This window comes from Neovison vison, chromosome 14 (genome assembly GCF_020171115.1).
Source record: "Neovison vison isolate M4711 chromosome 14, ASM_NN_V1, whole genome shotgun sequence".
NCBI lineage: Eukaryota > Metazoa > Chordata > Mammalia > Carnivora > Mustelidae > Neogale > Neogale vison.
The window spans coordinates 38122150-38148401 of NC_058104.1; the positions used below are offsets into that span (position 1 = coordinate 38122150).

General features: G+C 56.0%; 1 protein-coding gene across 5 annotated transcripts in view; it reads right to left on the reverse strand.

Moving 5' to 3' along the window:
- The window catches only part of GSG1L (GSG1 like), a 197797-nt gene that overhangs the window by 6887 nt on the left and 164658 nt on the right, over positions 1-26252 (reverse strand). For 4 of the 5 annotated variants that reach the window (XM_044233446.1, XM_044233445.1, XM_044233447.1 and 1 more), the window contains 2 exons: positions 18129-18296; positions 5495-5565 (listed from right to left, as the gene is read on the reverse strand). In XM_044233446.1, coding sequence (XP_044089381.1) covers positions 5495-5565; positions 18129-18296 — 239 coding nt within the window. Of the gene's footprint in view, positions 1-5494; positions 5566-15251; positions 15318-18128; positions 18297-26252 lie in introns of all 5 variants that reach the window. The other variant, XM_044233444.1, reaches the window with a different exon arrangement.

Below are 26252 nucleotides of genomic sequence, written 5' to 3' on the forward strand. Positions count from 1 at the left end.
CTGAGGTGACAAGGCCCCTGTCCCCACATCTCCAATCTAGTGGGGGCACCGTTAGCAGAGAAGGGTCCCGAGAGCGGTGGGTGGCTGGGAAATGAAGAGGGGACGGGAGGGGGTGGGGGGAGGGCCTCTGTGGGTGTGTGGGGGAGGGGGGAGGGGTCAGCACAGAGCCTGACACCCGCCAGGGGGGCCACCAGAGGCGCTTGGGGACCTAGGAGGAGGGGGTGGGGGAGACAGCACCAAAACCATCTGAGGAGAATGGGTTGAAGAGGAATTGGCCCTGGAAGCACCGTTTCCACCCAAAAGCCACCAAAGGGCCCAAGCACGGGACAAAATGCAGAGCCGCTCCCGGCCACAGCTTTGGAGGGACGGGTCCTGGCTCGGGGCTGAGGGCTGCTCGGAAGCTGGTCCGCAGAGACGCAGCAACAGGGTCCCTCGGGCCCCCGTTAGGAATGCAGATGCCCAGGCCCCGCCCCAGCCCTCCTGAGCCAGGAACTCAGAGACGGGGCCAAGAAATCCGTGTTTTAGGGAGCCCCCCAGGTAATTCTGATGTGAACACTGGCCTGGGTCTCTCAGCCCCCAGGGTCCCAGGTCTCAGAGGCCTCCAAGCCGCAGACCTGTCTGGGTGCCCAGGGAGTCGGCATCGACATTTATTTCAGAAACATTGTCTGCTTCCATTTTAATAAAGGAAGCGACTCGAGCAGTACTCTATTGGATGTGATTTTGATCTAATAAAAATGCCAAGCTGCTCTGGACCCAGGGAAGTCTTTCTCGAAATTCCCTCTGCTATTTTGAGGGCAGCAGCGGTGGAAACCCATCTAGATGGAGCTCCCAGAAGCCACCTCTCCACCCGGCGAGCGACAGCCCTTTTGCCAAGGCCCCGCCCGGCCTCACAGACACACCTGGCAGAATCAAAAGCTTGTCTCGGGCATTGAACTCGACGGCTGCCATCAGCTGCAAGCCCCAGCTGCCCCCAGAAGGAAGACGCAGACACCTGGACCAGATGGCAGCATCGCCTCCATCAAATGTCACATCTGATGTGACACTCCCGAGCTAGCTGGTGGCATTGCAGAACCCCAGAGACAAGTTTGAAAAGCACACTCCTTCCTCGGGAAAAAGAAATTGTGGCAGAGTCCGTATCAGAGGAGCCCAAGGAAAAATAGCAACTTGTACCCAAAATCCGTGTACTGGTTGACGGAGAAGGGCCTGCTCCAGGGGGAAAAAGCGGGAGACACCCGGAGCAACAGAGCACAAGCCACAGGCCACACACCGTTCCAGGTTCTCAGAACACAGACTCGAATGGAACAAGACAGGGGGCCTGTTCTCCTGGAACCAAATTGGGAGCGGCCACCAAATAAAACCCAAGTACATAAATACAAAAAAATAATATCAAGAGGGACAGGTACCACGAAGGAAAGGAAATAAGGTCATAATGAGGACAGCGGGGGAAGAATGTTGCAGTCAGGGGAAGCTTCTCCGAGGAAGCAGTCTTCTGGCTGAGACTTCAAGGCGAGACACTGCCAGCCACGCAAGGGTTTAGAGGGAGAGCATTCTGGGCCGAGAAAATGGCAAGTACAAAGGTCCTGTGAGGGGGTGTTCTGCATTTTCTTGCTAAGGCAAGGGGGCTGGAGCAGAAATGGCCTTGGACTCAAAGGAAGGAGAAAAATGGACCACCGAGCAGGGCTCTATCCCCCAGTGGACCAGAGATCCCAGCAAGTCAGGGCGCCTTTCAACTCCTTACTGCTTCCATCCCCACAGCAGAGCCGTCATCCCTCCTTCCCAGGGCTGGGAACGCCTGAGCAGAGACCTGCGCACAGTAAGACTTTAATAATGTGGGCTCGCTGACATTCCGCCTCCCCCGTTCCTCCTGCCCGCAAGTCAGCCCACCACAAAATCCGAGCAGCTGTTCGGTGCAGAAATATTGCAAAACTCGACCAGGCATTTCCAAAATATTTTCTTGGCCCAAACCCCACGAGCGGCTAAGAGGCTGCGTTCTGGGGACGGTGCTGTTTCCCTAGATGGCCTCATCAAGCTGCTTTTCTAGCCCGCGAGGTCTGCGAGGACCAAGTCCACAGGGGGCTGGTCCCTGAGTCCCTGGGCCGCACCCAGAGTCTGGTAGACGGCTGCACCCAGCATGGGGGACCCCCACAGGCATGTGGTAGCTCACCCTCGGGGCCCAGGGTTCTGGCTCTGGGGCCAGACAGGCTGGGTCCAAATACCAGCCCTGCTGCGTGTTGAGCCTCACTCTCCCCGCCTGTAAAATGGGCCATGTTTAGGATCAAATACGCAGCTGATGTAGAGTCCTCAGGACCCACACAGGAGGAGGGGGGCCAGCAGACCTGGTGGGACTGCCCTCTCGTTGGCTAGTTTTATCGTCTGGTCCAGGAATCATAATCGCTGCAGGATTCGACCACGTGGGCTCACCTCTGGCCAAGGACCCCTCCCTCTCCAGCCCCTCGCCCTCACCGCCAGCCAGAGCAGGCGCCTGGCCTCTGCCATCACAGCACCTGCACGGACCCCACTCTAGCTCTGGCCGCACAGGACAGCCATGGTTGGGAGCCCCCCGGCCCAGGAACACACCTTGTGCACCCCTGTGATCCAGAACCCAGCCCGGGACCAGTCCAGAGGAGCAGTTTTGTAAAGATGTGTTGAGTCCATGGCTTTCTCGGAGGCCACAGGAGTAGCCACGTCAGAGGTAACTCGAGGGACTGAGGCCAGCTCCTCTGGCTGTGGACGGGGAGCTTTCCCTTCCTGGTGAGAACCGAGTCCCCAGTGCCTCCACGGGCCCCAGGGGAAAGACCCCATCCCGGCAGCTCAGCTACCGGATGAAAGGCACACCTGGCAGAGGTGCTGTGGGATCGGAGGCTCATTTCTTCCTGGGAAGCGGGGATCTGGCAAACCTCTGGGGGCCCCCCGCCGGCCCTCGGCAGCCCCTTCCTCGCAGCCTTCGGCGGCTTCTCTGTGAGCCCCCCAGGCAGAGCGTTAGGATCTGGCAGCTTTGCTGGCTCTTCCCACCCCAAGCACGCTCCCTGGAGGACCGAGCTGCAGCTGTCTCCCTTCCCAGCTCTGCAGGACTGTCCAACTGCACCCAGACAAACAGCATGGGCACGCCAACCTCTGAGCTCTCTGGACACCCGGATGCCCCGGAGGACCCCCTCTGGCGAGGTGGGCGGCTGACCTCCACCCGCCCCAGGGGAATGCAGACCCTGGGCCCTGGCCCAGCATCCCCAGGGCCATTGTGTCTGGAGGGGTAACTCAGATACACGCGCTCTGCACCGGTGGCCCCAGCCCCTCAGCGGGGTTCAGGGCGGTCACCTCCATACTGTGTCCTTTACAGACCCTCCCTGCTTGGGCTGCCTCCCCTGCTCCTACTGTGTCTTCTGGGATCACCCAAATGGGTGCGGTCTGCTGCCAAGTCCTTGTCTCTGGGTCTGCCTCTGGGAAAACCCGAACGAAGACATCCTGACAATTCTTCCAGCGAAGAGCTCCTGAACCACCCACTTTCATCGTCACTGCCGAAGGCCAGGCCACGGTCATCTGTCCCGGGAGTGACTACAACAGCATCGAAGCTGCCCGCCGGGTCTCCGCTCTTGCTCCCCTCCGACCCTTTCCCCACAGAGCAGATGGATGCAGGGATGGCTGCGGCCGGATGGAAGGACACGGAACGGAGACAGACAGACAGAGAGATGATCCAGCTCTCAGCACAGATTAAAGGTATAGACAGATGCGGAAACAGATGAAGGATCTGGATAAGTCTCCTTCCCGCTCAAAACACCCCGGGCTCCCCACTGCACGGCCAGCTCCTTCCCACGCCCCTGCCCCCACGCCCCTGTAGCCCCATCACCGGACTCCCCATTGTGGTCCCCGCTCCATCCACCATGGCCTCCGGTCCTGATGCCCCTGCTTCGGGGACTTAGCCCTTGCAAGCCTCTGCCTGGAAGGGCGAGTCTGGGGCTGGCTCTTACTCATCCTCCAGGCTCCGGTCACTGAGGCACCTGCCCGGCCTTCACCCGCGCCCTCTGAGCACCTGCCTCTAGCCGAGGTGGCCTGATTCGTTTCTGAGTCACTTCTTACTTTCTCCTGCGCCACCGCGCAGAGGGAGGGTGAGCCCTACAAGGCAGAAGACTGTGTGCTCTCGCTCCCTCACAGCTGTGTCTTGGAGGGGATGAAAGGTGCATTTCCTACAGGCTGTTGACCTGTGCCCAAGGGCACGGATGCTCCTTCCGGGAGGGAAAGCTGCCTGGCAGATGAAGTGGGCTAGGGCAGGGGTGAGGGCCATGGGGGGGCGGGCTGGGCGTGGAGGGCTCCTGCAGGTGCCCCGACCCTGGGTGTCCTCATTAATGCCAGCGCTTGCTCTTAGAGCCTGACGGGGTCCCTTCAACTCTTTCTTCATCCTTGGGCTTCGGTGATTGGGCTTCTCTGCCCCCCAAGACCAGCCCCAGGGCCTCCTTCCACGCAAGGTAGCCTGCCCATTCTTCAGGGAGGGCAGGGAGGCTTGGGCCCAAGCAGGAGCTGGACCAGTGTTCAGCTGTGATGCTGGACCAGGGTTCTCAGCCTTCATTCCTCCTATGGGCTTTCGGAGCCCCTCAGAGGGCTTTCTGCTCCCTGGTCCCCTCTGCTTCTGGGAGTGCAGGTGGGAGAAGCCCCCAGGCACGAAGACGCAGACACTGGCTGCTGGAAGGCACTGGGGGGTCCTGAAAGGTCTGGGAGACACAGGCAGGACGTGGGCGGCGTCTGCCGGAACTGCTCTACTGGGAGCCTCCGAGCTGTGCGACCTCTCTGAGTCTGCATTTCCTCCTCTGCACACGTGGCTTGTAGTCCCAGCTGTCGGGGGTGGGGGTCCGTGAACCCAGGAGGTCAGGCATGACAAGCCCTCGGAAGGGGGTGTGGTGGGCGGGGAGTCCGTGGCAGGCCTCCCGCAGGCTGAGCTGAGTGGAGCTGAGTTTCTGCCATTTTAATGTCAAGCTCACGTCGCCTCTTTCTTTTACCGGCCAGAGCAAGGCCCTTTCTCTCTTTTCACCAACCTTTGCTTTCTGGTCCAGGCGTTTGTTTTCCTAATGGGTGCCCTAGAGTCTGTCTGTGGTGTCCCCCACAGTGAGGCTACGAAGCCAATGCATTACGAGCGGCCAGGAGCCTCTGCAGCCCACCCAAGTCCCAACCACTGACCCCCTCCCTGCCTTGGCTAGTCAGACCCTGGGGCAGTTCCCCCTTCTGGCCAACAGCCCACCCAGCCTGGACCTGAGCTGGGGCTCACCAGCCTGCCCCGAAGCACCCAACATCCTCCCTCAACTTCTTAGCATCCCATCTCCCTTGTGAGAGGGCCACAGCTTCTGGGTGCGGGGGACGGGCTACGCCGAGACGCCAGCCTCAGTTTCCCCACCTGTAGGGTATGTCTGCGGGAGCAAGCAGGGCTGCGGGGAGAGGTCGGCCTGGCTCAGCCCCAGGGTCCCCTCCCTTCGGATGGCACAGGCGGGGTGCTGCAGACGAGGCCACTTACGGGCAGTGTATCGCTCGTGACGACAGTCTAAGCGCAGGTCCTCCTCCTCGTGCCCATCCCCCTTCTCGATCCTGGAAAGAAAAGGACCCAAAAGCCTGTGTCAGAAAGAGCAAGCTGAGCTGGCAGAGGCCCAGGACCTGAAAAGTACAGTCTTTTCCCTCTGGGAACCGCAGCCAAGACCCTTCCCATGGCCCTATTAGATGGGTGCCGTGATCTCTGCTTTGTCCATGGAGCAACTGAGGCACTGAAAGCTAATGCGACCAGTCCAGTTCCAGACAGGGCTGGGACTGGTGGGGCAGGGAACGCCGAGCCAGCAAGGCTCTGGGTGCAGGCAGCTGCAGACCTAAGCCCTCGCCCTCATCCCGCTGCTGACCGGGCCCGGGGGAATGGGTGGGGCCGTGTTCCTCCACCGGGCTCGCCCCTGTGTAACCCAAATACATTGCGGAGCCCCCACACGGTCCAGTCCAGGAGTGCATCCCCGTAAGAGGAACACACTCTGGTCCCCAGAAGTAGAAACACTGACAATCACTTTCGTATCTGCTGAAGAATACCGGAAGTGTTCCCAATTCCGCGTCTGTGGCCACGCTCGTTCTCAGATATTTCCTCGACTCCTCTTGGCCTTTTACTTGCTTTGCGTTCCTCCTCCTGCTTCTTCTTTGCATGGATATCCTCTGTTCTCTCCTGCAAGGAAGTCTCAGTCCCCACCCAAGCAAATGCCCCAGCCCCGTCTTCTGGTTCTCGCCATCACGTCTTATTTCGAATTGCCCAGTTGTGTCCAGGGCGTGGGGCTAGAGAAGGAGGCATGGGGACGGTGACAGATGACAACCAGGCCATAGCAGATGCCTAGTGGAAGGGACAGAAATACTCCTGCACTGATCCTTCTGGTACCCTCAGACTGCTCATTCACTCATTCACCAGGAATGTCCAGAGGCCCTGCTCTGGGCCGTTTACTCCAGACGCTGTGTGCCCCGCCGAAACGTATCCCTCACGGTCTGCCCCCAGAGCCTCCGGCCCAGTAGACGACAGCGTGCACACGAGGCAGACTGTGACAAGCGTTGTGTAACGCCGCCCGAGACTCCCCATGCCACCTGGACCCAGGGGCTAGGCCTGTGCTTCCCAGGAAGTAAACTTTAACACAAGTAGGTCTTTGACAAGTATCTTCTGTGGCCCGGCTGCTTCCCGATGGCAGCACAGAACCCTAAGGGCTGAAGCTACAGGAAGGCACGTATATCCTGTAGATAGTTGATGCTGCGGGAAGGTTCCATACAAGAAAAGATGTCCCTTTCTTTTTCTTTCTTTTTTTTTTTTTTTTTTGCATCTTTTAGTAGAAACATCTTTGTTATTTTCCAGAGAGCACTGGTTTATTTAAAAAAAAAAAAAGAAAGGAAAAAAAAACCAACCTCCCACTCATACAGCAGAAGTCCCCCCCACCCCTTATGACACCTCCCTGTGGTGGCTTCACCACCGCTAGGAGCTTTGTGTTTATCATTTCAGAATTAAAACTTTTTTTTAAAAACACATACAGCCTCAAATTAAACATGCTTTCATAACCTGGTTTTATCCTTACAACAAATTTCCAGCATCTTTCCATGTCAGTACACATAAATCTCACTTACCTCTTCCCTCATATTGTATGGGGGAGAATAGTTAATATTCAACCCCCTACTGACAGACACTTAGGGCTTTTTTTTTTTTTTAAGAGTTTGACACTCTTAAAAGTAGTCCTGCATGTGTATCTGGAAAGATGCTGAGCTCCCCATCCCCAGAGGTAATCAAGACAAGAAGACCACCAATCTGGACACTGCGAACACTGTGTGGAGGCTGGACCCGGTAACTGAGCCCACCTCTATCCCAGAGTGCCATCTGCCTGGCCATCCCCAGTGCCTCGGGGTCAACAGATGCCTGCCCTGCCACACACAGGCCACACACGTCCTCCTGCATTTCTCAGCCTTAACCTTGAACCAGGTTCCCAGTTTTCACGGTTTCTTATCTTTTGACATCATCCCATCCAAGCCTCATGCTGGGCACCTCCCTTGGGCTCTGCAGGGAGCCTTGGCCCCAGGGACAGGGGCCAGTGAGCACAGGAGATGGGGTTTAAAGAGAGAGGCAACCCCACCTGGTCTGGTCCCTCCCACTCCCTGGGCTCCCAGACCCGGCACCAGGAAGCCCAGAATTCAATAGTTAACAGATCAGAGAACACCTGCCAATGAGCCAGCAAATCCTGGAGGCCTCGTGCTGGGTTTGAGTACCAGAGTCATCAACGGAAGTAATCTGCAGGGCTTGGGAGCCATCTGGTGAGGGGTAAGGCGAGTCAGTGGTTATGACAAGAGCTGAGGACCCTCCCAGAGCCCCCAGCACTGCCCGGCAAGAAACCCATCAGGACACAGGGATCTTCTGGGCACGAAGGAGCCCTTGGGCCCTGTAGGGAGGTGGGATTACGGCCGACGGCAGCTCTGCTATCCCCAGCAGTGTGGCCTTGTGCAGCTCACCTGACTGCTCTGAACCCTATGGTCTAGAAGGTTCTACATGGCAATGGACTCACAGTGCTAAGCACGACAATAATGACAAGCGCCAGCACGCCGCTGGTGGTTGTGGACCCCGGAGCCCGGTACCTGGCACAGAGCCAGGGCTCCAAACAGGTTAACCACCACGATTTCTAAACTCACTTAATCGGCGGTACATTTTAAAGTCCAAGAGAAGGGGATGGAGTTGATCTCGTTCTCCACTTGGAGGCCCCAGGGTCTAGCCTGGTGCTTGGCATCAGGCATCCCCAGGAGTGTTCGCAGGCAAAGAAGAGAGAGCGAAGAGCACAGGCAGCCCGAGGCTAAGAGCAGCCCCGTGGGAACGTGTGGGGTGCTGAGCTCTGTGTAGAAAGAAAAGACCAATGGCAAATGGCACTAGTGACAATTATATTGGATTTTGAACTGTGATTTCCTGCAGGAAATATTACGAGCTTTCTGAAGACAGTTTTTTTTTTTTTTTTAAATGATGGTGCAAGAAATTAACTCCAAGTGCCTTGAAGGGCAAATGGAGGTGGGGGGGGACAGGGCTGGGACTGAAGCCTGGCTCAGGAGAGACACCCAGTCTGCAGCGAACACGGCTGTCCTCCGCGGGGGTCGGGCATCACCTCTGTGAAAGCCACTTGAGTCTGGACACGTCCTGACCACCCGCCCGTGGGGCTTCCTCCTCTGACCAGTGGGCACCATAGTGCACCGGCCTCTCAAGGTGGCTAGAGGAGCAAACGAATGGGCCCGTGGGAAGCCGAGTGCATCTGCAGTGCTCATCCTTATCACTATGGTCGTCCTCAGCCTCACCTCCGGGGACCTTTATGGTCTGTCCATCTGTGACTCCTTCTCATGGTTCCGGTATTTTAACATGTTCACCAATCCCCGCCCCGGTGCACCCCCCACAAAGCCACGCCCCCTCTCCTTCCACTCCATCAGTTAGACCTGAGCCACGCGCCGCCTCTGGAAAGGGGTGTTTCGGAAGCAGCAGATTGAGGGCAGAGAGCGCCCACGGGGAGTCATATGCAGCCTTCCCTCCCAGAAGAGGCAGAGTCCTCACAAACTGGGGACAAGGAGAGTCAGGGCAGAAGCTAGGCTGGTGCCTAGCGAGGGGGGAGGAGCCCTAGGTGAAGGCGACGGGAACCGCAGTACCCGCCCAGCCTTTCAAGTAAGAACAAAATATACTCATAAACTGTCTAAATCTTCATTATTTGGGGTCTGTTTGCACCCACTCAGATCTATGCGCCACCGGAGTCACTGCCGCCACGACCATTAACCATCATCCCCATCTTACAGTAGGAGAACCGAGGCTGATGTGGCCCTGGGACTTGCCCCCATTCGGTGGGGGGCCAGGAAAGGCAAGAGCCCGGCTTTGCGGGGTCCGTGCCCACTCCCAGCGTGGCGGACGGAAAGGCAGCAGCGTGACGTCACGGACTGTGGGGCCGCGGGGCAGACAAGCGCACGCCCTGTGCGGCTGAATTCCGGCTCATCAGTGCCTGCATCTCCAGGGTGTCCCCACTGTGCCCCGCAGACCCCCAGGTGGCCAGGGACTCTCAGTCCCACCCACCCTGGGTCCCCCCAACCTGCGTCGTGAGGTCCCGGAGGGAAGCGGGGACCATCCAACTCCAGCTCTGAGAACTGCAGGCCGATGTGCCAACAGCTGTGCAGGGGGTGACTGCACGGTCACGCAGCCACCGCCCCAGGGACCCACCGCTTCCAGAATCGGGCGGCGGCTGGGTGCTGGCTGTCTTCTGAGAGAGGAGATGGATGCCGGGGAGTGATGGAGGCGGAGAGGCTCCGATGGTTTGCGGGGGGACCAGAGCCACCGCCCCGTCTTCTCAGGAGGACCCCCAAGTACCTGCCCGCCTAATTCCTGGGCCAAACGTGGCCCCGGCAGGTCAGGTCACCACACACAGGGGTTCCTGCCGGGTCTTCTCTCTGCTGGGACAGCAGCCCCAGCACCTCGCCAGCACAGCCCTTCCAGAACGTTCTCTGTCCCCTGCGGTCCGGTCAGTACCATCCTCAAAGGCAGCCCCTCTCTCGCTGTCCCTGGGCCGGCTTGTCTCCCAAGCCTCCAGCCACTTCCCGGGAGGAACTGGCGGTCCACAGCCCGTGCATACGTCTCCTGTCTGACAAAGGACTAGGGGTCGCCCCCCACCACCTTAAGTTCCAATCTACCTTGGACCATTTTTTTTTTTAAATAAATACAATAAAAACGAGTAACTAGAAAACAAAATGGGAAAAAAACCACATTGGATGGCAAGCTTGGGTGTCTCAGCCATCTCAGCTTTCCGAGAGATCTTTCAAACTCCTACCAACGCCTGTCCTCTCCGGATGTGTGCCGATGGGCTCTGGTTGGTGCTGGCTGGGAGGTGGGGGTCCTGGCCACGCCCACCTTCTGAGCACCTGCTCTGCCCTCCAGCCTGACGTTTCCTGAGCCTGACCTTGCTCGCCAGTCACGGATGGGCTAGTCTGGTTCAGCAGGTCTGGGGCAGGGCCCGAGTCTCGGCGTTCTCACAGGTTCCCAAGTAAGGCCCACCCTGTTGGCCCCGGATCACAGAAGAGCTAGGCACTGGACCCCTGGCTTTAGGCACACATGGGGCTCTGCTAAGCTTCGGCCCAGGTGCCCTTGGTGTCCTAGGCTGTGACCCAGGGGACCCAGGCCTCCAGTGGCCTCCCCAGGGTCCCAGCTACACAGGGGCAACACCTAAGGGCTGGCCACAATGACAGTGGGGTTGGAGGGTGCCCAGAGATCCCCTCGCCAAGTCCCCCCTGCTTCCCCGTCCCTTCCAGCTGGGAGTTCAGAAGGCCATTCCTTCTGAACTGGCCATTCCTTCCAGACATTCTCCTGCTTCCTTCTGACCGATTTCCACTCAAGGGCCCCTCTGTGTTTCCGGCTCCTCCTTCACGCTGTGTCGGCCGGCCGAGGGTCCCGCAGTCTTCACGGGGCCACCTCTCATTTCCGGGTGCTGCCACAGTCCTCTCCAGAGTACACGGCGGTTTCAAAGGACCCCCACGAGGGGCGAGGAAGGGCACCGCGTCGCTCGAAGTCATGTTCAGGCCGTGAAAGCGAAAACAGGTGGGCAAGAGGGTGCTGTGACTGACCCCGTCTCAGAGGCTAACTATCTAGGGGACGGTCACAGAGGACAGAGGACACGTTTTGTCCTTTGATTTTGAAAGGACAAAACTCCACTTGCCGTGGAATACAGACTCGAATTAAGACAAATGCTGGCAAATCAATGACTATAAGTAGGAAATTAAGATTCCATAACATCATATCAAATGTGTCGTTCCAAGATAGGGGGAGATAAATGGATTTTTTAAAAAGATTTTTTTTTTTTTTTGCTCTTCCCATCTTCTGAGTAATAACATCATGATACAAAACGTGGGGAAAATAACAGAGAAGATAAACATCCACGCTGTCAACGCCCTCGATGACTGTTCATGCACTTGACTTTTCTCTCCCGTCTCTCCAGAACTGTTTTTTTTTTTTTTCTTAAAGATTTTACTTATTTATTTGTCAGAGAGAGAGAGAGCACAAGTAGGCAGAGTGGCAGGCAGAGGTGGAGAGAGAAGCAGGCTCCCTGCAGAGCAAGGATCCCAGTGTGGGACTCGATCCCAGGACCCTGGGATCATGACCTGAGTCGAAGGCAGCGGCTTAACTGACTGAGCCACCCAGGTGTCCCCAGGACTGGGTTTTTGACTGAGATCTCCAGATACGTGCACCTCGAGATTATTTTCAGAACTGCACGGGTGAGAAATTGTGATTTAGAAAAACAAATAATCATTAGCACATGTGGGACCCCCCCCACCCCACCTTTCATGACCTCTATGGGGCTCCTACGATGCATGAAAGACTCAAGACTTGGGTTATCTACAAAGCTCCTTCCTCAGCCTGCGAGGAGGCGGGAGGAGGCGGGCACACCTGAGGTGTGGGGCTGTTGAGCTTGGCTTGGGGAACTGGTCACACAAGCATGACCTTGGACAGCTCCAGGCAGCAAAGGTCACTTGGCCTATTTGACTGGCCAGTGACCTGCCCAAGAGGCTTTTCCCGCTCTGCTCTTCCTCACTATCTCCATCCATCCCCTTGGTGGGGAAGGAAATAGGACAGCAGACAAGGGTCCCTGTCCCGTGGGACCTTGCCAAGGAACTACGAGGTTAGAGCTGAGCGAGGTGGGGGACGGTTCACGGGGCTGTTACAGGTCAGAGAGGGGTCTGTCTCGCTCAAGGTTGAAGCTGGAGGCACACCTGAAGGATGAAAGCTGGGAAGGCGGGGGCGGGGGGCTCTCCTGGCAGAGAGGACAGCGGTCCAGTGGCTACCCGCAGGCAGAACCACCCGCTAGGGAGGGAACTACCAGGACCCAAGGAGTGCTGTGCGCAGGAAAGGGGACCAGGGTCTCGGTGAGGCTAGGAGGTGGCTGGGCCGCACATGTGACAGTGAGCAGAAATCGCTGCGGTGTTTCAGGTAGAAAACTGGGGCAGAGGTGTCCTGAGTTAGTAGCACAGAGAAGGGGCATCCCCCTGGGGAGGGGACGCGGATGGGAGGGGTAAGAGCGGATGCAGGAAAATCATGTGAGGCTCACAGGGGTGTGGCTCGCACGCGCAGGACCACAGGGGGCAGAGGGTCATGGCAATAAGCCTGGGTTTGGAGGAGACCATCATGAGTCGGTCCCGGCCATGCCAGGTTTGGGTGCTTTTGAGAATCCAAAGTAGAAGCAACAAAGAGACAGATGTCTACGGAGTCGGGCGGTCTGGGGTGGACTAAGAATGCGGGAATCCTGGCACACATGTGGCCACTGAGGCTTGTGTCAAATGAGGACAGAGGAGGGCCCAGAAAGAGCCCTGGGAGCATCGCCACTTAACAGAAGGGGAGGGGAGGAGCGGCCAGCGGGGCTGGGGGAGGGGTGCGTGTGCAGAAGGTCAGGGCCCCTGGGAGCCGTTTGGGGCAGCGGGTTGTGCTATGAGAGAGAGGGGACAAAGTGAAGACAGGCCCTTCCAAGAGCGTCCCTACAATGGACAGGAGAGCGGACAGCAGAGCCCCCCCCCATTCCAAGCAGGAAGATGGGCAAAGGGGGGGTGTCAGGCCCTCAGTGGGGTAGGAATCATTCAAGTTTGTGCCTATCTCCCCCCTCTTGAGGTCTGGCTCCTCCATGCCTGCCTCGAGGCCCAGTGAGGGCTGCGTGCGACCCAGGAAGGAGGCCTGGGGAGGGTTGCCACTCCATGGGTCTCAAGCCGGGAATTTTTAAATTCTCTGGGGCCGCCAGCCCCCACCCCAGGGCTGTGGGAAGAGGAGAGAGATCAGAGACTCCGGTCCAGCTCCCGCTCATAAATCAAACCGAACTGCTCAGCCTTTCCTAAATGCACTTGTGTGCTCCCTCTCTGGGCCTTTGCTGCTTGTGCCTAAGAACGCCTTCTCTCCCCCGCTGCCCATCTGGCTGGCGAACGCCGCACGTGCCTCTGGAAACTTGGCTCAAGGGTCTCCTCTCTGAAAGCTCTTTTATCCTCCAGCTGTCCTGGGCTGGGCCTGGGCCCTCGGCCTGCCGTCACCTCCAGGAGACCCCACAATGGTACCTTGCCGTGCTCCATAGATCCCGAGGCAGGGCAGGTGATGGGCGAGCCCGGGGGCCTCCCAGGGAGGAGGCTGCCGCTCCCTCCAGCCCACCGACACTATGTGATAGCGGGAGCCCAGTGCAGCCAGACCCTCCGCTTTCTCATGCGAAGCAAAAACCTTGGCGTCTTAAGGCGATTCTGATTCTTAAAACTCAGCCAAAATTTAAACATTTTTAAGCGACCATAGGGACCAAGCAAAACACATCTTCGGGCAGGATTCTCCCAGGGCTGCCAGCTTATGGTGTGTGCTGGGACCCTTTCTCAGGCAGGGAGTGTCTTCCTTGTGCCGTTCAGAGGGAGGTTTCTGGCAGGGGTGTGGGCAGGGAAAGGGGGAGCCCCGGTTTTATAAAGTGAAACTTCACTGCATCATCTCATGTAATCCTCAAAAGAAGACTGTGAGGAAGGGTGCCAGCCCATTTTCCAGCCAGGAAAACAGAGGCTGCAGGAGGGGAAGTGACCCACAGTGAGCAAATTATGGAGTTAAGTTCAACCTGGTCGATTTCTTATGGAGGGCATCCAAGGTTAAATGAGTGCCCCCACAGCCAGGCCCAGGAACAGCCACAGGAAGTCCAGTCCCGCTCTGCACCGTGGGTAACAATGTAATTACTATGAAGAGTTAGTAACACAACTTATTGAGCCCCTGAGCTCCCAGGTGCCTGATCCAGCAGAAACCACAAAGACTGTTGTCCACTTTCTCTGGTGGTGTGCACACAGGAAGGAGGCAGGGACAAACCAGGCGGTAAATAAATTAACAAGTAAGTTCAGAGAGCGGCACGTCGCAGAGCAAGGCGAAGGCCGGTGATCTGACTGCACAGGCAGGAGGCCACCCAACCTGCTATTCCCCCCCGGAAGCTCCCAGACTTTCGCTCTCCAACCCCGGCGGCTTCCCCCAGGGAGGCATGGTGGCTGTTCCCCGTGGCTGTGAAACCCTGCCGGGGTCCAATCCAACAGGTCTGGCTCCCCTCCACGAATTGTTAAAGGAGATCCGAACATTAAGCATTCAGGAAAGCCGGGTCTGCAAATATTTATCTTTCATTCATTCGGCAGCTTCTGACCCTCCCCTCCAAGGCCCCATTATGACGTCCTCCTTGGGGATGGCAGGCAGGGGACCTGGGGAGCATTTAATTCCAGACGTTTCTCTAAGCAGCCGCTCAGAGTCAGGAGTAGGCGCCCCAGCCCCCGGTCCACACGCGTGCACACTGGCCTCCCCGTGCACACACTAATGCATGCGTGCACACACACCCCTGCATTTCAAAACCCCTGAAAACTGTTCAGAATCTGCCCAGTTAGTCACGAGACCTGCATAGGCTCCCCCCAGAGAAAACTCCAAGAGAAGGGGGTGGCCTGCGGCAGCAAACCAGGCCCTCCCTGCCCTGTCAGCCCCAACAGGGTGGCATCTTGTCCTCAGTCAGGAGCACAGCGGGAGAGGCCTGGTGAAGTGGGCAGGAACAGTGGGCACAGCTGGGAGACCCTGCACCCTCTCCCCGGGCACCACACCCACCCTCACACTGTGAGCCCTCAGCGGACTCCCCTCATTCACCCCTGCAAGCCCAGCTCCCTCCTCAGTGCCGGGCAGAGCCTGCTGACCAGTCTCGAGAGGCCACACGTCACAAGACTGATTGTGGCCTGCTTCAAATCCCAACTCTGGCACTCCCCAGCTGTGTGACCTTAGACAAGTCACTTTACCTCTCTGTGCCTTGATTTCACATCTATAGAACGGGGACACAATAGTACCTATGACCTCCCAGGGGCGTGGTGGAATTCACTGAGTCATACTTGGAGCGGAGAGAAGAGAGCTGGGCCAGGGGCAGGCACCCTATGTCTGCTGTGGTTATTAATATGGTTATTAGATTCCTAATGCCTAAAACGCCGTCTCCTGAGCCAATCGTCCTCATCATTACTAAGCTTTCTATGTCACATCAGCGGCAGAAGCAACAGACTCACAGATACAAAATGCAGTACTCTGCCCAGCACATTACCTGCATTACAGACTGTGACTTCCCAGGACGCTGACGGCTCTGGGCTCTCCCGCTGGCCGTCAGAGGACACTGGCCCAGACAGGCTTAGTGCCTTGCCCCAAGTCACACAGCAGCGAAGCCACAGGTCTGGAACACCACGCACTCAGGCTGAGGCTTTCCCGAAGTCCCTGCTCCTTCCGCCACCCTCCAACCCCCCAAGGAGGGGAAAACCTAGGCAGGTGAGCCCCTCAGATCTCTCCCCTGGTGTCTGTGGCTACAGTTTTGGGGACACTGGCCAGTGCAGGATTCAGCCCTGCTGCTGCTGGGCCACTTGCAGAACTGTGCTGGGAGAGATCCACGTGCTCTTAGCTTCATGGGGAAGCACCAAAAAAAAAAAAAAAAAAAAATTAGAACAGCCCAGCTAAGCTGAAATGCTCTCCTCAGAGAGGAAAGGAAATAAAATTTGATGAACCTCTGCATAATGTTCAAGTTATGAACGCGTAAAGTGATATTCTGCACATATGCTGAGAACCAGGCATCTGCCCCCACACGGCCGGGGCCTGAGCTGTTAGGGACCGTTCCAACCAGGGCACTGGCAAACGGCAGCTTCTTGATGATGGGGTTCGGAGAGGTCCTGTCTTCTGCCTCGGTAGGACAAGGCTGCCGCAGATGCTGCAGGCTCTCCCCTAGCCGCGGGGACAGCTGAGGATGCCGTGATAAGGGACGGCTTTAGACATTGTGCTGTGTATACGGTTCCTGCGGGTCCTGTCCTACGCCAGCCATTGCTACCTTCCTGGTGAGCACACTGTCCCCAGCCGTGGGCAAGGTGGCCCCGTATGCCCAAGGAGTCCAAGCTTCCCAGCCACAGCTGTCTGGCCCCAGATTGGACACCTGATCTGGGACCCTAGCGTCGAGGGGCCGGGAAGCTGCATCTGGCTGGTGATGGTGAAGTTTGAGCTGAAAGTGTGTGGGGCAGCCGGGCCTGAGGTCTCCAGGGAGAATTCAGTCGGTTACCCAAAGAAAAATAAAAAAAAAAACAAAACACCTGCTAGGTGCCTGGCCCAGTTGTAGGAGCTGGGAATAGAGCAGGGAACAAGATCACGAAGCCTGTCCATCCTGGAGCTCACAGCCTGTAAACTCAGACACGAACAGGATACGGTCAGGTTGTGTGGGTGCTCCGAAACCTGGCTGGGGTGCACAGGGCGAATTTACACCGACTGATTAAGGAAGGCCTCACTGAGCAGCTGAAGTTCAAGCTGAGACCCGAGTCAGCCAGCCAGGTGCATACTCCAATCAAGGGCATATCGAGTGCAAAAGGCCTCAAGAGGGGGTGAGCTTACAGTGTTTAAAGCACAGAAAGGAGGCCCATGCGGCACAGGAGAGATGACGGGGTCTGCAGGAGTCAGAGACAGGTGCCCGTGTGACCTCCGTCATGTGACCCCTTGGCTTGAAACCTTTCCACTGCACCAGAGAGTCCAGTTCCTCCATGCTGCCCAGCTCTGCAGCCTCCTTCCCCCTTTCCCTCCTCAGACTCTGTTCATCAGTCCTGACAACCTTTCAGTCCGCTCCCGCTGAAAGGCATTATTGCATATCCATTAGCTCCCCTAGAAGCAGACCCTGTGACAAGGATTTGGGCATGCATAGTTTAAGAGATGGTCCCAGGAAACATGCTGACTATCTGCCTGTCTGTCCTTCGTCCATTCTCCACCATCCAACCATGCAGCCAAGCACCCACCCATCCATCCATCCATGTATGCATGCACACATGCGTGAATTCACTCATTCATCTATCTACCCTTCCACTCAACCAACCATCCAGCCACCCACCCACCCAACCATCCATCCATACACACACCCAACCAACCATCCATCCATCCAGCCACCCACCCATCCGTCCATCCATCCAGCCACCCACCCATCCGTCCATCCATCCACCCACCCACCCATCCAACCATCCATTCATCCATCCAACCGCCACCCAACCATCCAACCATCCAGCCACCCACCCACCCAAACATACGTCCGTACATACACCCAAGCATTCAACCATCCATTCATATATACACGATTTATTGGCCCTTCTTCTATTCCCAACTGGACTCTGAGGACTCAGGGGGTCCGATGTAGTCCCTGGCCTTGAGGAGACCTCGTCCTCCAGCAGTCATCAACAATCCCACTGCTGGGTCCCTCTTTCCACTCATTACTGTAACAGAGCCCAAGAAGAGGACCTTGGTTTGTTCTCGGTATGCCCCTAAAAAGACATGGTTCTCAGAAGCATGGGGCTAACGAGCCAACACCAAGGCTCAGTTCTTTCTTCTTGGTTTCTCAGGCTCTGATCACAAGGCAACCTCATATCCCATAAAATACCAAAATATCCCAGAAATGCCAACACAGTGGGGTCCGAACTCTGCCTTACCCAGCCTCTCCCTTCGACCCTACGACACCCCCAGGATGCTTCTGTCCAATCACTGTAGCTTTTTACGGGAGCCCTGTGGCTACTGAGGCCAAACCCTGGGCTTTGGATTCCCAATGATGGCCAGAGGTGACCCCATGTGCACTGACCTCTCCCGGAAGTACTTGATGGCCTCAGGTTCTATGAAGGTCGGCTCCTCCCGGTAGCCCTGCTCAAAGACCTTGCGCTTGTGCCGGAACTCAATGACCGTCTTGGTGTAGGAGTTGAGTGTGGTGACAGAGGCTGCCATGCAGCAGGTAAAGGAGCCCCACGCCAGGCTGCCAAGAGATGAGGAGAGAGGTGCCACAGTGAGGGTGGGCAGGGGACAGGAACCCCCCCTCCCGCCAGACATGCATTCACCCTGCACAGCTGCCTTCTCTGGGCCACTCTGGAGCAGGTGCTACTGCAGAGAAGACTAAGATGAGGTCTCCGCCCCACTCAGTCTGTGCACTGTGATGCAGACATGACAGCCTTCATTACTGGGACCCAAGGAAAGAGCGAGACCTTCCATCCACAGGGGCCAGACTCAGGGAAGGTCACCAGAACACAGGTAGGCCGCAAGGGGTCTTGCAGGATGAGCGAGAGTTTACCAGGGAGAAGGGCATTCCATGAAGACGGAAGGGCATGTGCAAAGGCACGGGGGCACGAGGCAGTAAGGATAGCCCACAGACTGCCGGAGGTCTGAGATGCTGGAGCGAGGGAGAGTGCAATTAGTTGGAGTTGATGATAAAGAAGAACCAGGGGGGGACCCTAAAAGCTGGTGTCCATGGTGGGTTAAATTACCTCTGTTCATGTTTGACCTTGGGCAAGATGCTTAACCCCCTGCCCCTTACTCCTCACATCATGTTAATGGATGTAACAACAGCACCAACTCACAACGTTGTTGTAAGGATTGAAGGAGATGGGCCGTTCAGAATATCTCGGACTGTGCCTGGTGCATGGAGCAGGCGCTCAAAAGAAGTTCGCTGTCATTCCTACCACCAGCAGTTTCAACATTCTTCCTGCCCCTTCTGTCTGGCTTCATTTCCAAACTCTCCCTCCGCGAGATTAAGTTATCATGACCGTATGGTGCTCTTCTCCACCCTTCCTCCAAGCACTGCCGGCAATTCTTGGCTGCACTCACCTGACGTGGATGTGGGGCCAGCCAGAGCTGACAGCTGGAAAGAAGGGAAGGAGGTGTGGACCTAGCAGATCAGGGACTAGGCGCTGGTCTTCTCTGACCCGGTGTCCGTTCTAGACGTGGCCTCCTGCCTAGTTCCTCTGACCAGGACGGGGCAGTAACATTTAGAATCAGGAGCGGGGACCTGCCTGACTCCCGTTAGCTACACCTAGCCGGGTCTCCGCGTCCCTGCTCTCCAGTCCCTGCCCGGATGACGGGTTTCCTCCTAATCAAGGGCTCAGTGCTGCCTGCCTGTCTCACAGCATCCAACGTCCTCTTCTGCCAGCCGTCCGCTGGGTCTCTCAACATCACCGCCAATCCATTCCTCAAGGTCAGGGCAGCCCACCTGCCACACGCACTGCTCTGCTTTTTATCAGCCCCAGGCCACCCAGAAGGAAAGCAAGGGGAAGTGGGAGGATTCAGCCTGTCTCCCAGGGATGCCCGATCATCACCTGTCCCTTATCGCCAAAACTGCTAATGGATTCCTGTTCCTTCGTGATAAGGAGCAAATTTAGACCTCCCAGAAGCTCTCCAGTATCTATGACAGACAGCCATGGGCTCCACCTGGTCCATCTTAGAGCAGCCTGTCCGTCAAAGAGTCTGGGAGGTCACCCCGCCCTCCCTGTTCACAGATGACTGGATAAGGGCTGAGCATCTGACCAAAGCTGATCCAATCAGATACTCTGTCCTCTCAGCAATGAAACTCAAGACCAGCTCAGAGTGGGATGGGTGTTTGAACTACAGAGGTGGAAATTCAGAACAGGAGGCTGGAGAATAAAGAAGAGGGCCTTTCCTGGGATTCCATGACACGCAGGTTGGTTTGGCCTGACCAGTATCCGTTCTGTTAAAGGACCAGTGCTCCCTCTTCTCAGGCCACACGGTTTGCGTGGAGCTGGCCTCATCCCCAAACTTTAGGGTGATTGCATGGCCAATACCTGGCCAAGGAGAGCATCACTTCCCTCTGGCCACAGTCACTGGTTCAAGGATGGGCGTGTGACACCCAAGTCAGGCTAATGAGACTCCATCCCGGGACTCTGGGTCCTATCTCTCCCGGGGTGCCAAGCTGGTGGGATTTGAGCCTGGAGCTGCTAGGAACTGTCTTGCCACCATGCTAAGGGAGGCTGACTCTTAGCAGAGCCTTGAAAAAAGATCCAGGTCCCTGCGCTGAAGCCATTATCCCTGGACTTTTCAGTTATGGGAGCCCAAACTCCCTTATTGGACTTTTTTCTTTCTCTAAGCCAGTCTGAATTGGGTGTCTGTCATCAGCAACCCAAGTTCCTGCACAATTGCTTTCTATAAATTCCCTATTTTACATGGCTTAGTTTTAAAGCGAATTTCGAGTCTTTAGGATCAGGGAGCTTATCTAGGAGCAGGTCCAGCTTCCAGGTCTGGTTTCCCAGCGAGGGGAGGAGCTTCTCTCCCTGCCCCACACCCCTGTTCAGTTTCATCTCAGCCCTCACCACACCCTGTAATTCTCCTGTAGCTTTTCTTCCTATTATTTATTATTCTTGGTTCTTAAATGAAACTTTCTATTTTGGGATAATTATAGATTCACAGGCAGTTGTAAGAAATAATACAGAGAGTTCCACGTACCCTGTACCCAGTTTTCCTCAATGGTAACGTCTTGCGGATACAGTCAGTCCCCAGCCCGCATATCGACGCCAACAGTCCAGATACAGACCGTCCCCATTCACCACACTCCTGTTGCCATTTTACAGCCACACCCCGCTCCCCTCCCAACCTCTAGCAACCAGTAATCAGCTCTTCATTTCTCTTATTTTGTCATTTTAAGAAGGTTGCATAAATGGAATCACACAGCCCGTATTTTGGGGGATCGGCTTTTAGCACTCAGTATACTTCTCTGGAGAGTCATCCCCGTTTCTGTATCTACCGTTTGAGCCCTTGTACCAGGCAGTTTCTCCACATCTGCAGCAGCATGCCATGTTGTCGCTTTTTTCTTTTTTTTCCTTTGAGCGATTCTGATAGATGCGTAGTAACACCTCATTGTGGGTTTCATTTGCATTTTCCTAATGGCTAATGGTGTTGGACATCTTTTCTCTTGCTTACTTGCCATCTGTTTATCCTCTTTGGCAAAATATCTGTTCATGTTCTTCTGCCCACTTTCTAATCAGATTGTTTGGACGCTGTTGTTGTTTACTGTTGAGTTGGGAGTGTTTGTATGGATCCTAAATACTGGGCCTTTGTGTGAGAGGTGGCTTGCAAATGTTTTCCTCCGTCACTTGTCTTTCCAACCACAGATCTGCCACAGAGCACGCCTTTCATTTTGCTGACATCCAATGTATGAAATTTTCCATTTATGTTTTTGATCCGTTTGATATCAAATCTAAGACCTCTGTGCCTATGTCTAGATCCCAAAGATTTTCTATTTTTTTCCCTAAAAATTTTAGAGTCTTACAATTTTTTTAAAAGATTTTATTTATTTATTTGACAGACAGAGATTACAAATAGGCAGAGAGGCAGGCAGAGAGAGAGAGAGAGAGAGAGAGGAGGAAGCAGGCTCCCTGCTGAGCAGAGAGCCCGATGCAGGGCTCGATCCCAGGACCCTGGGATCATGACCTGAGCTGAAGGCAGAGGCTTTAACCCACTGAGCCACCCAGGCGCCCCTAGAGTCTTACAATTTGTATTTAGGTCCCCAAACCATTTTGAGAATTTTGATACCAGGCATGGAGTTTAGATCAAGATTGATTTTTTTTTCCTTTTGTCTCTGTATGTCCAATAATTCCAGCCATCATTTGTTGAAAAGGCTACTCCCCTCTCCACGGAATGGATTTGCATCTTTGTCAAATTATCAGTTAGGCCCATTTGTGTGGGTCTATTTCTGGGTCCCTCCTTCTGTCCCATTGATCTCTGTGTATCCCTTCCCCCAACCACACAGCCTAGAGTACTGTAACTATATATTAAATCTTGAAATTGGATAGACTAATTCCTCCCACTTTGAGTCTTCTTTCTCCAAATTGTTTTAGCTATTCTAGTTCCTTTGTCTTTCCTAACAAATTCCAGAATAATCTTGTCTATACCTACAAGAAATCTTGCTGAGATTTTCATAGGAATTGCATGAGCAGAACTGGCTGCCCCTGGGGGCAGGGGTCCTGGCTCCCTGTGTGACCTCCACTGCCGCTCGGAGATGGGTGGGGTTTGTTACAAGTCCAGAAAAGTGACAGTCGCGGCTCCCTGCTCTGCTGTCACTGCAGCCGGTGACGTGCCTCGTGACAGCCTGATGAAGGGAATCTAAGCTTGGCGCGAGTGGGGGGGTCCACCCACAGCCGTTGGTTTGTTCATGGTTTGTTTTCTGGGATGTGTGACTGTCGGGAGCAGTTGTTGCTAAGTTTTCTGTCTTGGTAGGCTGCCCCTTTCCTGGTCTTTTGGGTACAGAAAGCAGACTTTTGGTGCGGTTTGCGTGTGTGTGTGTGTGCGCGCGCGCGTATGCACCTGCACGTACACGGGCATTGTGGCATTGCCAGGTTGCTGACTTCTTCATTTCCAACCTGGGATGCGCTGGACGAAAAGTACTCACCGGTGTCCTGTCTCCTGGTCCCAGGTCAGCCGACTGTCTTCTCTCTACCAGCCCCTCTTGCGCGGCCTTGTGTCTACTGTTCCAGGACCTTAGGTGTCTTTAGCAGGAGGAATAGGGAGACGTAGGTCTAGTCCATCTCTCCAGAAGGGGCAGGCCCGCTTATCTGGGCTTATCTGGGCTTTCCCACCCACAGCAGAACTTCAGCTTCATGAAAACAGAAGCTTTGTTTTGTTCACTGCTCTATCCTTAGCACCTAGAACTGTGCCTGGCACATAGGAGGTGCCCAGTAAATATTGGTAGAATGAAGAGATACAGAAACGACCCAAACAGACTGAACGGACAGATATAAAACCACTGCACTGGTTTTCACGTGGGTGGGGGGCATGGGTTGCATCCACGAGTCTCCATCCTCCTCGCTGGGCCTCATTCCCGCAGCCCTCCGGGTCCCCACGCATGGCACCATTTGAAAACCTTGGGACAAGTTTGCAGCTCGCACTTCTGAGTGGGTGCAGTGAGGTACGTGGGTGATTGGCCTGGTTTTGGGAGCCGAGAGCAGAGTGGACACTGTGGGGGAAGAAAGGGGAGGGTGATGGGCGGGACAGAGTGGCTGTCAACCTCTTGGTCCTCTGGGAGCTGCAGGGCAGGCCAGGGCGGATGCTGGGGCCAGATCTGGGGATGAATAGAGGCCCTGCTCCGTGGGAAGACTGTTACCTGACCCCCAAGGGAGGCAGCCCTAGTCCTCATTCAGGACAGACGGACAGAGAATCAGAGTGCAAGACAGGACACAAATGCTTGGTCAAGGCCACGCTCAGGGTCCCAGAGCTGACAGTGGCAGGTTCTGAGGGCCCAGCCGTTCAGCCACGGCCAGCAGGCGTCCCCTCCCTGGTCTTAGAGGAAGGGAGGCCAGAGCCCCCTGTTTTGGGGGCCATGAGAACGAGTGAGAGTTTCCAGCTTCCTGCTGAGCACTCTCTCAGTCTCCCAGAGGTGACAGTGGTGACAGCAAACATACCCTCTCCGGGGGCTCTGTGGGGCTAAGGTCCTTCGATGGTCACGGCAGCAGAAAGGCCAGCTAAGGCCTGCAGAGAGGGCAGGCCAGCCCTAGGGCCCCAAGAGAGGAAAGAGGCTAGCCTTCTGTTTCCACAGGGTTGTGAAGATTGGAGGGGGCAAGGGGGAGAAAGGAGGGTAGCAGCAGGCCATCAACGTCACATAGACTGGGTCTCAGAGGCAGGCAGAGAGGCATCCCTCCCTCAACCCGGAACTGGCCCAACCTGCTACTCTGCTGTGTGACCTGTGCCCAACTGCGTAACCTCTCTGGGCTTCCAGCTCTTGTGAAGCTACAACTCCGTGATGCTCCTATCCCCAGTCTGCAGGCAGAATGTTCAGGACTGGGGTTTCACTGTGTGTGTTGTGGTAGGAGGGGAGCTTTCTAAAATCTTGCTCCATTTTGATCAAATTCGAAACAGAAGGACAAAGCGACTAGTTTTCCACATTCCCGTCATCCCCAGGAAAACTGCCCTTCCACGCGGGGCCACTACGCAGACTCCCGCAGGGTCTGGTGGTTGGTGATGCCGGGAAAGCACAAGGCGACAGGGAGTGGCAGGGATGGGGGTGACCCGGGGAGCATATGCCCCATCGAAAGGGACAGCCACCACGCAATTCCAGCTCCCGGTGCACGTGGCAAGGCCAGTTTGGCAAGGACATAGCTTCTGACAGGAGCCCCAAACTTGGATTTTCACATAAAATGTTCACCTTTTTAGATGTTAAAAACAAATACGTCTGTTATTTTTTTAAAACACTGTAATTTTTAATAGTTTTTTTTTTTCCTTAGATTTGTGTGTATGTGTGTGTGTGAGAGAGAAAGCGAGCGTGAGCAGGGGAACCAAGGGGCAGGGAGAAGCAGATCCCCACTGAGCCGGGAGCCCAATGTGGTCCTTGATTCCAGGACCTTGGGACCGTGATCGGAGCCCAAGGCAGATGCTTAACCAACTGAGCCACAAGTCGCCTGAATCCATCTCTTAATCTACCATCGTGGCAGGCGACATAAAACATCTAGGGGCTGGTCTCAGCCCGGGGCTGTGCGCAGTTTGCAGCCCCTGCGCTCACTGGGCGTTCTGGGCCTTTGCTCTCTCTGAGGCTGCGTCCTGGTCCCTGAACTGGGCCTGGTAACTCGTCTGTGGAACTTAGCACGGCAGGACCAGACAGCTTGGGGACCTGAGACACAGAGCTGCGGAAGGAAAAAAAAAAAAAAGAAAAAAAAGCTAGACAGAAGGTGAGGAGGGGCCTCGGATGGGGTTCCGAGGCTTAGGGCCAAAAGGACAGGAGGGCACCCCCCTCCGGGGCAGTTGGAGCCCAGGGCACAGACGGCAAGGGGCTGCCTGCACGCCCACAGGGTGTCACCGTGTTGACATTCGGGGCATGTGCCTCCCAGCAAGTGAGAGCAGCATTAGCAAAGGCTCAGTGTCATTGTCACCACTTAGAATCACTGCCACTTAGGAGCACTCGCTGTGTACCAAGCGCTTTAAGAGCTCGGTACACATAGTGCCTCCCACAACCCTATGAAACACACATTACTATTATCCACTCCAGAGGTGGATATACTGAGAGGCGGCTGCTTCCCTCTAACAGCAGCATTCCTGGAGCACAACCTCTGTGCTAAGCACCGCACTGCCCTGTTCCACCCGGTCCCCATCCTAGCTCCTCCCGAGACGCCCCTGCCTGGAGCCTCACCTCCTAAGGTTCATGCTTTTCGAGGCCCCTTCGCCTTGAATCTGGCCCCATCACTAGCTCTCGACCAAGAGAATGCACCAGAAGTGACCGTGTGACTTCCGAGGCAAGGTCATAAAATAAGCTCACAGCATCTGCTCAGATCTCTTGGAATGCTTGCTCCCCACAAGAAGCCGCGCCCGCCGACAGCCTAGCTGAGCCCCCAGCCCCCAGCCGGCACCCACAGCCGGTGCTGGGAGGGGCCAGCTTGGACACCCTCCCTGGCCATGCCCCAGATGATATCATCATGGCCAGCGACCCACTGGGGCGTCATGCAAGACCCTGAGCAAGGATGACCTAGCTAAGCCCGGTCAACCCACTAAACCGTAAGAAACAAGAACCCATTTTTATTTTCGGGTAATGTGTCTAAATGAAGAGATAAAGGACACGCTACTTGCAAGGGCCCCACAAGGAGAAACTCAGGCCAGCCCCATTTTACAGATGAGGATACTGAGGCACGGGGAGGCTGAGTGACCTGGTGCGCGTCCACAGCCAGTGAGGGTCAGAGTGGGGGCTCTGCTCCCATGCGCTCTGACTCCTCTGGCCTCGACCACGCCTCCACACTGTCAGCCTGCAGGGGTCCGGCCGTGCATGTCAGCGGAAGGTTTGAACCAGGCTGTCTGATTCCCAAGCAAGGAGCCTTCCCCTTCCTGTGCACGCGTCTCTCCCGGAAGCTGGTGCCCAACATCAGCTGAGCATTTCCCATCCCCCGCCTGCCAAGCCCCCGAGGCCTACCTTGCTCTGCTGGGTGGGGGACAGAGGCCGGAGCTGTCTGGC